This window comes from Argentina anserina, chromosome 4, assembly GCF_933775445.1.
Source record: "Argentina anserina chromosome 4, drPotAnse1.1, whole genome shotgun sequence".
Lineage (NCBI taxonomy): Eukaryota > Viridiplantae > Streptophyta > Magnoliopsida > Rosales > Rosaceae > Argentina > Argentina anserina.
In genome coordinates, this window is record NC_065875.1 from 11,880,389 (window position 1) to 11,893,988 (window position 13,600).

At 37.7% G+C, this 13,600-nt stretch overlaps 1 protein-coding gene across 1 annotated transcript; it reads left to right on the forward strand.

The window, feature by feature from the left end:
* The first annotated feature begins 3,018 nt into the window (after positions 1-3,018).
* On the forward strand, positions 3,019-4,577 carry LOC126791080 (rho GDP-dissociation inhibitor 1-like). The gene is made up of 5 exons (XM_050517483.1): positions 3,019-3,500; positions 3,582-3,648; positions 3,735-3,953; positions 4,033-4,157; positions 4,280-4,577. Exons 1-5 carry the CDS (start codon positions 3,240-3,242, stop codon positions 4,358-4,360), a joined length of 753 nt encoding a protein of 250 aa, XP_050373440.1. The 5' UTR covers positions 3,019-3,239; the 3' UTR covers positions 4,361-4,577.
* The last annotated feature ends 9,023 nt before the right edge of the window (positions 4,578-13,600 follow it).

Sequence of the window (13,600 nt, forward strand, 5' to 3'; positions counted from 1 at the left end):
CGTGTTTGCAACTGGTTCGACCCGTAAAGCAAAATTCCTCAGTAGTAACGTTCGCGACCAGCAGTCACGCTCGCGACCCTTAGTGACGCTCGCGATCCTCAATGACGCTCGCGACCATCAAGTAACGTTCGCAACCATTTTTTTTTCTAAATCCGATTTTTAGTTATGCAAAACTGAAATTTTTTGTGCTCATAAGAGCTCTGATACCAAATGTAAATTAAATTACATGATATGAGTACAAAACCAAAGATCATATGCATAACAACTAATCGTTAACTTAGTGAATGAGATTAACTTACCATCTTCATGAACGACGACACCGTGATCCATTGTGCCTTAATCCGAAGTCACAAGGTGCTAGGCAAGGTCTTCTGTTAGTCACTACTCTCCGCTTTCTCAATGGACAGAAACTTATGCAAAAACTCGTAGTGATAACAGTGACGTTTACCATCTATATATAGAGAATCTTTAACCCTTAAGAGTCATTCTATTAAAGACATCTTGTAAGTTAAGTCATCTTATTTAGATTCCTGATTCAATACTGATTTGTAGTCTTGCTTCTAGACTTAAATTAGGATTCCTTACCATAATGATATAATACACGAAATCATTAGGAACTAGATTTGATACTATCTTTGTTTCCATGTAGAAATAGATTATGACATTAAACATGATAATCATATAATATGTGATATGTCCAAAATTGATCTAACAGTTCTGAGACACCAGACTTGGAATTGTTGAAGAATTTGCTTTGGGCAGTTGCAGGGACACTACATTAGTCTGGTTCATCAAGCATGTCGATGGCATGCTAGAAGCTTCAAAGGCAGGTTTACTGTTGGAGTATGATGACGGATCAGAATACTGGAGTAAATCACACTTTGATCAGTTTGATGAGCATTATGTGTTGCTACTGGACAATGTACCTGGGTGCTGGGACCAAGTCATTTCTAGAGTGCACCGGCCTATTGTAGTAATGTTTTTGAATGGTCAAGGAAAAACATGATGATGACAAGGTAGCAGAATTTGAATTAGAAAACTGATATGACCAAAGATTCAGTAAATTAAATTACCTGTTTCTGTAACTAAAGCAATAGATAGACAAGGAATCTAGACTGTTTTACTTCTAAAAACGTAGGGCTAAGTAGAGGAAAATACCAAAAAGTTCGAATTCACGGCTAATAACATTGATTCAATTGCGATATAGGATGATTTTTTTGGCTCTCGACAGAAATCCCTTATCTCCAATACGGGAGCTTTACTTAAGACCGTTTCTGGTGTTATAGTCACCTTTCAATGGCTCCCTTAATTATGTGCGAGGAATTTCCCTCTTCAGTAATGGGAAGCGGGCTAGTCCCCGAAAATTCTCAAGTTTAAGTTGGGGCTTAAATTTTGTTATGCCGTGCGTAAGAGAAAAGCAATTCAAAGATTTCGAACGGAGTGAAGCTGCTCGAACCTTAGTGAGAGGCTCCGAAGTGAAGGTTGCGAAGCAAAGGCACTGAGCGTGGCGAGACTTGACTAGCTTTGCCGAAGACTCCTCGCGTTTCTTGGTTAGAGAGTCAAGGGCGGTGACGTCCGCTACAATCATTGATGTACTACAATGATTGCAAGATTTTTTTTTAAAGTCTAACAAGAACTCTGTAAGAGCAAAACGAATCTAAAGCCTTCAGGACCAGTGACTGTTTGTAAATTTTTGGAGGGACGGAGGCATTCGGCCAGTACAGGAGGTTGCCATGGCCTGCTTGCCTATATGCATGCCCTCATTCGGCTGCTGCATTACTGGTCGAGTGTCATGAGCTGCATATGTGCATCATTGTAGCCATACATTGAGCATATACACGTCCATCAATTGAGCATAAAATCTCCTTGCTGCTTTATACATTGTACTAAATTTTTTTTGAGGGGCATTGTACTAATTATAATTAAACAAAGTAACTACTCTTGGGGATCAGATGGCTTATAACTGAGAAATTTTTATATGCTACCGTAATACCACGTAATAATGCATAGTGATAGTTTACTCCTTACCTGTTATATTTCAACACGTAGATTTATTACACAAAAATTATAATTTAACATATTTTTATTATTTGTGAAATGACCTTAATGGGTATTGATGATTTTGAACTAGGATTTCGGGTTTAGAGTTTAGAGTATAGGGTTTAGGCAATGTTCTAAATATCCTCGATATATCTCCGATATTAAAAAAACGATACGATAAGTTGCTTATCGGTCGATTATATCAGTCAACCTGAAAAAAGTTAAATGACGATATATCAGGTCAAACTCGGTTTGACCCGATATATCAGTGTTTTTTTTTGTTTTTTTTAAAACCACGTCGTTTTGAAAAAATAATTTAAAGAAAATGAAAGTTTCGTCAATAACATTCGATGACGAGAGAGTTTATGATGAATGATCACCTCTATTTTTATTAATTAATACTATTTATATATTTTAATTGTCAAAACAATCGATTTTTTATGAAGTTATTTAGTATATTTACTTCTATAAGTTTTAATTTCTCAAGTTTATTTGATATATTTTGATGTATATGTTTATAAATATATTAAATTTAATTAAAAATGAGCAAAAACGATAAATCCGATATATCTCGATACCCCCGTTATATCCTTATTTTACAAAACCGATACGATGCCGATAACCGCTATCTAAACCATGGGGTTTAGGTATAGGGTTTAGAGTGTAGGGTTTTAGGGTTTAGAATTTAGAGTCTAGAGTCTAGGGTTTTAGAAAGAAACCTAAAATAATTTTTGACAAAATAACTGAAATATAATTTTTCTGATTAAATGTTATGTGTCAGACTAAAAAATTTCTCCATATAACTTGTGAGGAAACAGCGGAGGATATACAGTTGCCATGTCTAGCCTTCTAGCAATTATTACCTCACTTAATTAACAAGCTAGTCACTTCCCAAACTATAGAGGTTAAAATTCCAAATCCCAAATCTGATTCCCTACTTCATATATATACCCTTGACTACCTTCCATTTGTTGCACAACCTCTTCATATATATTTTCCACACGCCAGCGTAAACCACAGTTCTCTTTCTCAATCTTTGAACCTTCATCTCTTACCAACAGATATAAAGCAGCTGAAGCATCCATATCTGGCAAATAGCTCTTATTATAGTACAAGTTGGAAAAGGGCCGTAACTAAACTAGTCTTAGGTTCATCTTTAGTTTCCTTCAATTCAGTACATTTTCTTTCACTTTGTGAATATGTCAGCTGCCGTGCAAGCCATGTCTGCAACCAAAGATGTTGGTTTCAGTTCTCAAGTGCAGGAAGTGGAGTTGAAGACTAATAGGAACATAAACAAGGATGCAGGCGCCATAGCAACCCTGCATCATCATGACGAAAATGTTGAGGTTAAAGATGAGGTTGATGCAGATGAAGAGGATGAGCTTGCCACATTGAAATCTGACAAAGAATTGGTCCTTGGCCCCAAGTTTTCTCTCAAGGAGCAGCTTGATAAGGATAAAGTAAGTGGCCTTTTAACATGATTCATTTTCAGTTTTCAATTATATTTAATTGATTTTTTTTACATGTTCAAATATTCTAAGGATGATGAGAGTTTGAGGAAATGGAAGGCACAACTTCTCGGGAGTGTTGATCTCTCTGCTGTTGGAGGTATACGTGATGTTTGATTTGCAATAAGGGAATCTAACATGCTAGTTCTTGACTTCCATTGATATTTGAAAATAATGGGAATGCAGAGAGTAAAGAAGCAGAAGTGAGGATTCTAAGCCTGACAATGATGTTCCGGGATCGGCCTGAACTTGTGCTGCCTATTCCATTCACCAACAAACCAAAGAGCAGTCTTTTTACACTCAAAGGAGGAAGCAAGTACCGGACCAAGTTCACATTCTCCGTCTCCAAAAACATAGTATCAGGCCTCATGTACACCACCTCAGTCTGGAAGACTGGTGTCAAAGGTTAAATATTCAAACTGACATTCACTCATATTAGTATGTATTACTTAAAACTAACATTCCTTCCCTAAAATTTGGACAGTTCACAGTTCAAAAAAAATGATTGGAACCTTTAGTCCTCAACAAGATCCTTATACATATGAAACAGAAGAGGATACTACCCCTTCAGGCATGTTTGCAAGGGGCTGGTATTTTGTGAGAACAAAGGTAAGGACTACTAAAATATCTACCTGATTAAAGAGCTTTTCTTAGTTACTAAGACCACGAAAGCATTGGCTAACTTAGCTTTTTTTTTTCTCATTAACGCTGTTTTTTTCTGCTTGTTTCAGTTTCTGGATGATGATGGAAAATGCTATTTGGATACCAGTTACTACTTTGAAATCCAGAAGAACTGGGCAACACCCTCTTGAAGTCGTTTTCGTTTACGCATAACATTGTCAGAATTAATTGGCTTGGTGATGGTTTCAAAATGACCACTTTAATGTAGTGAGTGATGGCAATAATATTTCTCTGGCATGTTGTATCTTAATTCAGTTAATTGTCACCAATCTGGAAAAACTGCAATCCAAATTTCCATTCAGTGTGTAAGCACTGTGCTGATAACATGCAATCTCGTATTGTATTGTATTTTTGTCGTTTTTTCTATCTTTGATCCTAGTTATAATTGCATGGAAACAACCTCCTTTGATTTCCTCTCTTTTTACTTTCTCATTTTTCCTTCTAATGATTAATTTCTGGTGGTGAACATGATTCCCATATCCCCACCAAAGATGCTTGAGCCCTCAAGATGTTTAACTAATAATAAATTGGTGACAAAAATTAAATTACAATAGACACTAAAGTAGTGAACCCCATTTGGTCTTAACTTAAATTTGGAAGCAAAAAGATGCATCTCTAAGTACTGCTTGCTTGTGCTTTTACAAAGCAAGGTGCTAAAAGCCATCTTTGGGGTCCAAGAGCCAGACCCAGTTCTATTATATGACATGATCACATGAATGCATGCCTCTACTAACATGAGGGAACAAAAGCGAAAAAAGGTGCTACAAGCTCCATCTTTATACTCATCATCTGTTTAGCATGTATTTAGAAAATTATACTTAGACAGAGCCTGCTATACCATCTATTATGAGCTCTGATCTTGGAAGCCATGGTCGAATCATGATGGATTTTCTTTGTTATTTCAAACTTGTGTCTGAAGTAAGAGAAGAAACAAAAAAGAAAAGTAAATCGAATGATCACTTATCTATCGGTCAGTTGAACCGTTCCAATTTCCAGACTACCACTGTTTTCAGGACTACAGTCATTTGTTCACAAACCAGTTCCAGTCTTCAACAATGATGAAGTACTTGTGAACAGCATGAGTGTGTTTGCTACTTTGGTAGCAGAGCATCTAAACCGTAAGGCCATAAGGCAGCAGTCGCAAAGCTCTACATACAGGCATCTATTGATCACCTCAATCCCCATGCATTCACGTTGTACAAAATGCACTTCATGTGTCTCCATTCCCATTATTAGTTTAGGTGACGAATTGAAGTGTTTGTATGTTTGAAAAAGTATGGTTATCAGGTGTTTATCATTCAGTTTCAACTGCATCAATTCTGGAAGAGAGAAGACCAACTGTAGAATATATTGTATCGACTATGCGAGTAATGTGACAATGTCCAGTGATGTTTATAGTTTCTGCCGGGGTTTTCCTAGCAATATTTGAAAAAATCAGTCCTCACTTCTTTGAAATATATATGGCCAGATACATGTCAAGTGTGAATTCAATGGTAATCAGTTGCCTCTTGCCCTTGCTTTATGCCATCTTTAGCATTCTTGACCTTGCTCAACTTTACGCGTATTATTTAGATCTCAATTATAACACGGTTATTGCGATATAATTAGAGAGATCATGATACTAATTCTCAGGAGGGGGGGGGGGGGGGGGGGGGGGCGGGGGGGCTGGTTGGTTCAAGCAGGAAGCTCTAATATTACTATTGTTCTTGGTGACCGCTGACCACACGAGTAATGATGGTTAGCATTATATTCTGCACTTTACAAGTAACCTAATCTATACTCACCTAGCTAATCATTTCAAGCAGTGCTAGCTTCAAGGCTTTATATGAATTTGAATCATTAGATCCATCACACTCTTACATTCCATAGCCAAATGCCAACCTGTTAAGTAGCTTTCTGCGTTCTCTTATATATAGTTTCAATGCCTGCCTGAAGCATCGATCTGTCTCATTTCGATCCATTTCATGCGCTAAATTGAACAACTACAGGATCTATATTATGCAGATACAGATTATGTATGCGGCGCCGAGGATTTGAAGTCGATGATGAATGTTGAAGCTGTTAAGTCTATATTAGTAATTGATTAGCTTGTTTTAATCATTAGTTAATCATAGCAGGTGATTTACACGTGTCATTGCTTTGTATCAGAAACTATATAAGCTTGTATTCTCACACTTTCTTCATTAAGCCTGAATACAAAGATTACTCTCTCTCTGTCTTTTATCATCTTCAAGCTTAGCTTTCATGGTATCGAGAGCCAGGTTCAATTCTGAAACCCTAGATCACTGATTCAAGAAGATCGAGCCAAATCTTAGCTCAAATTGGAGCTCATATCTCTCAGATAAGTACAATTTGATTCTTAATCCTGAAATTGAAGAACTATATGATTCTTGAAGAAGTATATGTGTGATTGTTGATATTTCTCTCAGATTCTTGCATCGAAGCTTAGGATTTGTATATCCAACACAATCGTTGTCTCAAATTCTGCTGAAACTAGTCAAAATTGCCCAAATCTAAATTTTTTTCTTGAGCTGGAACCCTAGCTTTCTAATTCGCGCTATTCTCTTGTTGATTCATCTCTAGTTTGCTTCCGCATCTCTAGATTCTTCATCTTTTTTTGATTCCAAACCAAAACCCTCGCTTTGATCTTAACTAATGGCTAGCTCATGCACAAATCAGCCTCCGCTCTCGACTCACACCACAGTGTTTCTTCCTAATGTGTATCTTGATGACACAAACTATCCTTTCTGGCTATTTCGCATAGAGTCTTTTCTCCGGGGCCAGCATCTCTATGGATTTGTGGATGGATCGTATTTGTGTCCTCCACAATTTACTGTTGCTTCTGATGGTGTTACTCCTACTATGAATCCTGACTATGTTGCTTGGAAAGCTCAAGATCAATGTATTGTGAACATGATTGGACAAACTCTAGGTAGCAAGGCCTCTAATTGTGCTGTTAGCAATCGATCTGCTCATGAGTTGTGGACTAGGCTTAAGGAGAAGTTTGCTGATGCTAATAAGCAGAATATCTTGCAGCTTAAGTCTAACCTTCAGAGCATAAAGAAGGGCTCTGATGATATTGAGACTTATCTAGATAAGATTAAGGCGGCAGTGGATGCTTTAGAAACTGTAGGTGTTTCCATTGATAATGAAGATGTGGTTCTTAATGTCCTTAGTGGTCTACCTAATGAATTTGGTGCTATCAAGACTGTTATTCGTGCTCAATATACATGTGCACCTCTGAATCAATTGAAGTCGATGCTTAAAGCAGCAGAAATGGATATCAGTGCAGAAACTCAGACTATTCAGAATCTTATTACAACTATGCTAGCTAACTGCAAGATCAATGTGTATGGCCAACCAATCTCTGCTACTAACTCTGCTGTTGCATCTAGCTCTACTGCTCCTGGAGTGATTCAGCCTGCATCTCTTATGCATTCTAGTACGGCTTCTGCTACAGTCCCTGCCATGCCTCCACCTCAGCAGCAAGCTCCTGTTGTTCCTCCTGGTTTCTCCAATGTCTTCACACAATCCTATGTTCCTATTCAGGCTGCTCCTTATGGTTTTACTCCAATGGTCTATAGCCAAAACAATGTTCCTACTGGCTTCTATGCAGGCAGAGGCAACAATATGTGCTTCAATAATAATGGGGGTGGCCAAGGAAATCAGAATGGAGGTGGACAGTTCAGAAATAACAATAACAACAACAATGGTAACAATGGTGCAGGATCATCTACTGTCGTTTGTCAGTGGTGCAACAAAACTGGTCATGTGGCCAAGAACTGCAGATCTCTGCCTGGTAATGCTCAGAATAATAACAACAATACAAATCAAGGGAGCCGGTGTCAATATTGTGGCAAAAGTGGTCATGTTGCTTCAAGATGTTTCTTCATCATTGGTTTTCCAAATCAACAACTGAATGACACTGAAAATGCTACTGCAATGGTGGCTGCAAACAATCTTGGTCCACAATTCTGGCTTGCAGATACAGGAGCCACCAACCATATGACCAACAATCCTCAGCTTCTTCAGAACTTCACAACCTACCCTGCTAATGATGGAGTACAATTTGGTGATGGTAAAAAGCTTACAGTCTCTCATACCGGTGATACAAATTTGGGGTCACTTAAAATGAATAATGTGCTTTATATTCCTGATATTACTGCAAATCTGCTTTCTATATATCAGTTATGCAAACAGAATAATTGCTTAGTTTGGTTTGATGAGTTTATGATTGTGATACAGGACAAGATGCAGGGCAAGGTTATGTTCCAGGGACTGAGTGAACAAGATCTCTATCCAATTCCTTTTCATCTTCCAGTGAGTAAGGAATGCAATAGTAGTGCAACTTCATCAAATAAGTCAGGTTCAAGCTTCAATTTACTTTCAAGTTCAAGATCAGTAGGTTCAGTTTTTCGTAGCAAGGCTTTTGTTGGTCAAAGGATAAAGGAATCTTTGTGGCATAAAAGACTTGGCCATCCCACAAATGAAATTGTGCAAGCTATGTTGAAGAAATGTAATATGGAAATTTGTTCAGAGAAGGAGGATATCATTTGTGAACCCTGTTTGCTAGGAAAATTTCATAAATTGTCTTTTGTTTCATCTCAGTCTAGTTGTAATTCTCCATTTGAGCTTGTACATTCAGATGTTTGGGGGCCAGCTCCTCATCTCTCTATTGATGGATACAAGTACTTTGTACTGTTCATTGATGATTGTACCAAGTTCACTTGGCTTTTTCCAATGAAAAATAAAAATGAAGTATTGTTCTACTTCAAATCTCTGTGTGCACTCATCTCCACTCCATTTCAGTCTGTAGTTAAATTTTTTAGAAGTGATGGTGGTGGAGAATATATAAATGCTAAGTTCAAGGAGTTTGTGAATCAACAAGGTATTATTCATCAAGTTTCTTGCCCATATACTCCTCAACAGAATGGAGTTTCTGAGAGGAAAAACAGACATATCAGAGAGACTGTTGTGACTCTAATGCAAAATGCTTTTCTTCTTGATTTCTTATGGTATCATGCTTATGCTACTGCAACGTATCTGATCAACAGAATGCCATCTCCTTCTCTTCAGATGATGTCTCCATATGAGAAGTTATACAAACAAGTTCCAAAAGTTGAGATGTTGAGAATATTTGGGTGTGCTTGTTATCCATTGTTGAACAGGACAAATAAACTTCAACCAAAGACAATTAGGTGTGTCTTTGTTGGTTTTGCTGCTGGATATAAAGGCTTTGTGTGCTACAGTCCAACCAGTAGAAAGTACATTGTTTCAAGGCATGTCTTCTTTGATGAATCTGTCTTTCCTTATGCTGCAAGTGTTAGATCTTCTTCTCCTCAATCAACAGCAATACAATCATCAAGGCCTTTTTCTTCTCAGTCACTCACTCAATCTCCTGGACAAGCACCTCAGCCTGCTCTTGTTCCTATTACAACTACTTATGTTCAACACAACTCATCAAATCAGGTACATTCTATTCTTACTTCTGCTATATCTTCAGAAAATACAGATGCACTTGTTCATAACAGTGAAAATGGTACAAATGAAAATATTCATTCTGAATCTCATACTGAGACACCTGCAGTTATTGAGGCATGTCATTATATGGATAATGATCCAGTAATTAATCTTGTTTCTGAGCCATCTACTGTGACAACTAATGTGATGCCAACTTCTCCTACTGGTCCAGAATCATTGTTTGATGATCATGCTAATACTTGTATTCAGTTCTCTGAAAGTGATGGATCTATGACTCTGTCTTCTCAGCCTGGTCATGGCTCAGTTTCAGTAGGTCTCAATTGTGAAAGGAAACTCACTCATTCTAGTCATATTTCAGATTCTAATATCTTACATCCTGTTGAAGGTGTTGTTCCAGCTGTGATAAATAGGGCTGGGCACGGGACGGGATGGGACGGGACGTGGCTCATCCCACGTCCCCTCCCACTCTTTTGAATCGGGACGGATCGGGATGGGACGCGGGTTTTTAAGAATGCATCCCACTCGGGATTAATCCCGGTTGGGATCGGGACGAGACGGGCCTAATCCCACCGTCCCATGACTTTAAAATACCTATTTTCTCAATTTTAAGAGACAATTATCATTCAAGATTACAAGTAATCAACTATAAATTAAGTCAATTAACATAATTGACAAATAGTCCATCATAAACTTAAATAGTCACAAAACAAACATCAAACAATGTTACAGACCTAAACATTAATTACATTTTTCACCGGTACAAACTTCCCCTTTCCTTTTCCTCTTGGAGTTGGAGGTGGACAATTGTTCTTGCTTGAAGCATTGTACTCATGATCTGCAAAAATGACAGTCCAAGAGTAAGTCTAAATGTATAATGTCAAATTGAATTGAAATCGGTCAACAAGTATAAAGTATAAACACTTGTTAAAATGTATACCTAGCTCAAGACCTTCATAAAACTCAGTGTTTATCATTGTTGGTATATCAGCCTCTACTTCAACCTTTGCAATATCATCACCTAACATCCAATTTTGCATGCAAATCAGCCCCTCCACAGTTTTAGGAGTTAATGAGCTCCTAAAACAGTCAATTACTCTACCCCCTGTTGAAAAACATGACTATGAGGCCACTGTTGAGGTCTGAATGGCAAGAACATCCCTAGCTATCGCAGCTAAGACTGGATACATGCAGCTATTAATCTTCCACCAACTCAGGATGTCAAAGTGATCTTCTTCATCAATTGGATCCAATGCAGCATCAAAGTATTGATCAACTTCATGAGCTGCGACTGCCTCTTCCTTTTCTTGAACAAGCTTTTTCCAATTACTGAGCCGCTGACCCCGATGACCTGAGCTAGAGCTGCTTCCACTTATGATAGTACTAGAGGAAGAATTAGGAGAATGCGGCCTCAGCATGTGTATGCCTTCATCTACATGTACCACATACTAACACAAGATGACAAGAATTTATGATTAGTCCAACAAAACATCTCAATGGTACTCACAAAAGCTCAAAACAGTAACATCCCTAGCTATTCACAGAACAATAACACCATTTATGATTAACTACTTATGTTCAAATAAAATGAATGCATAAATATACAATTAATTGATGTAGGTCTTTCTGTGTTATTTTGGAATACCTGAAACATAATAGAATCAAAATGTTTGTATTCTAGTTGAAAATATAATGTAGATGATGCATTTATTTTACCAATTGAATTATTACTCAGATTACTGACGCAGTATTCATCTCTTTAGATTATTATTAGTTAATCTTTCTTCCTGCGGCTTGGAATTGCCATGGATACTGTAGAACAACTGGTGGAAGAACAAAGTCTGGATCCTTTGTTTACAAGTAAGTACGTATCTCTTATTATCTTGGACTATATAAACTGATGCTTACGGATAATCTCTTTTCCCATGGGCAAGAACAAAACAATAAAAGGAAAGTACACAAGTGCTGGATAAAATTGTGTATGCTCAGTTTTTTGCATTCATTTCTTTCTATTGACAAGTCCACTATGCAATGTATGACATCATGTTTCAACAAAAGGAATGAGAACATAATTCTCCAAAAGAAAAAAAAAATATATATATATATATAAGGAGGGAACATACCAATTGACTCATCTATTCGTATGTTAAGTCTCTTAAATTGTATGGTTTTAACACACCTAGTGGTCATTCTGTTCTGATGTAGTGCTAGAATTCCATGATTGAGTCCTCTGTTTTTACTCTTTCAAATTTTAAGCCATATAGGTTCTTTACAGTGACCAAGTTCATACTCAGCTTCAATCTCTTTGGTCCAAATTAACCAAATGCTACAGACTACTTCGGTCAAATAATCTATGCATATAACACAGGATGAGAGAACTACACAATGTTCAAATTACTTCAACATCCAGAAATCTCAAAAACTAAAAATTACAAATAGACTCATATGAAACAATGAAAAGGGTCACCGAGTATATCTCTGATGCCCTGGAAGTATAGCTTTTGTTATTTGAGTGATTATACACTGTTACTTCATCTACTATCTATGCCGATCATTCAAAAGCTTGCATAAACAAGTTAGAGGAGAAACTATCAAGACTAGAAATTGGATCCACAATTTAGTACAAAAACAAAAACAATCTAAGTGGGAAATATGCACAACTAGGCAAACACCCTGCATCATCTATATTCAACGAAATAAATTGAAATCTCAGTGGGAGAACTTACCCAGATTCTGGAATTCTGAGAGCTTAGAGAAAGAGGGGAAGTGATGAAATGCTGGGGGTTGAGGCTAAGGCAGTATGAGTATGGGTGAGGAGACGGCGGCGATGAGGTTGGAGGGGGTGGAAGTGGAGGGAGCAGGCTGGCAAGATGGGAGAGAACTCAGAGAAGGATGGCATCTGTTCTCTGCCTCGATGAGAATTGGAAAGGTATGACTGAATCTGAAACAGTTATTTGCGGCTTAACACATAACCTGATAACCCTAACAAATTTAAATCAACGGCCATGATGAATAATCCAACGGTCAAGATTAAAAGTTATTTAATTGTGGGACGGGACGGGACGAAGCGGGATATAAATTATTCGTCCCATGTCCCGTCCCACTGTTATGAAACGGGACGGGATCGGGACGGGACAGACGTTTTTAGACCTCCGTCCCGTCCCGTCCCTATGAATTTCGGGACGGGATCGGGATTTTCGTTTTTTATGCCCACCCCTAGTGATAAATGAGCATGGTATGCTAACTAGAGCAAAAAGAGGAATCCCGAAAAAGAAATGCTTTGTTGCTCTTCTTTCTCAGATCAGTAATGACCCTAGTGTTACAGAACCATCCAATTACAAAGAAGCTCTTCAGATTCCAGAATGGAAGGCTGCTATGGATGAGGAGTATAATGCTCTCATTCAGCAAAACACATGGTCTCTTGTTCCTTTTCCAACAGATAAAAATTTGGTGTCTTGCAAATGGATTTTTAAAGTCAAACGTAATACTGATGGTTCTATTGCTAGACACAAAGCAAGGTTAGTTGCTAGAGGTTTTTCTTAGGAATATGGAGTTGACTATGATGAGACATTCTCTCCTGTGATTAGACATACAACAGTTCGTTTAATTTTGTGTCTTGCTGCTCACAACAAGTGGAATTTACATCAGATGGATGTTAAAAATACATTTCTGCATGGATTACTCAATGAAGAAGTTTATATGGTTTAACCTGGTGGTTATGTGAATCAGTCAGTTCCTAATTTTGTTTGCAAGTTGAACAAGTCATTATATGGGCTGAAGCAAGCTCCAAGGGCCTATAATGAGAGATTTACAAATTTTCTGCCAAAAATTAGTTTTACCAGTTCTTATGCTGATCCTAGCCTGTTTGTCAAACAAGTTGGTAATGACTTTGT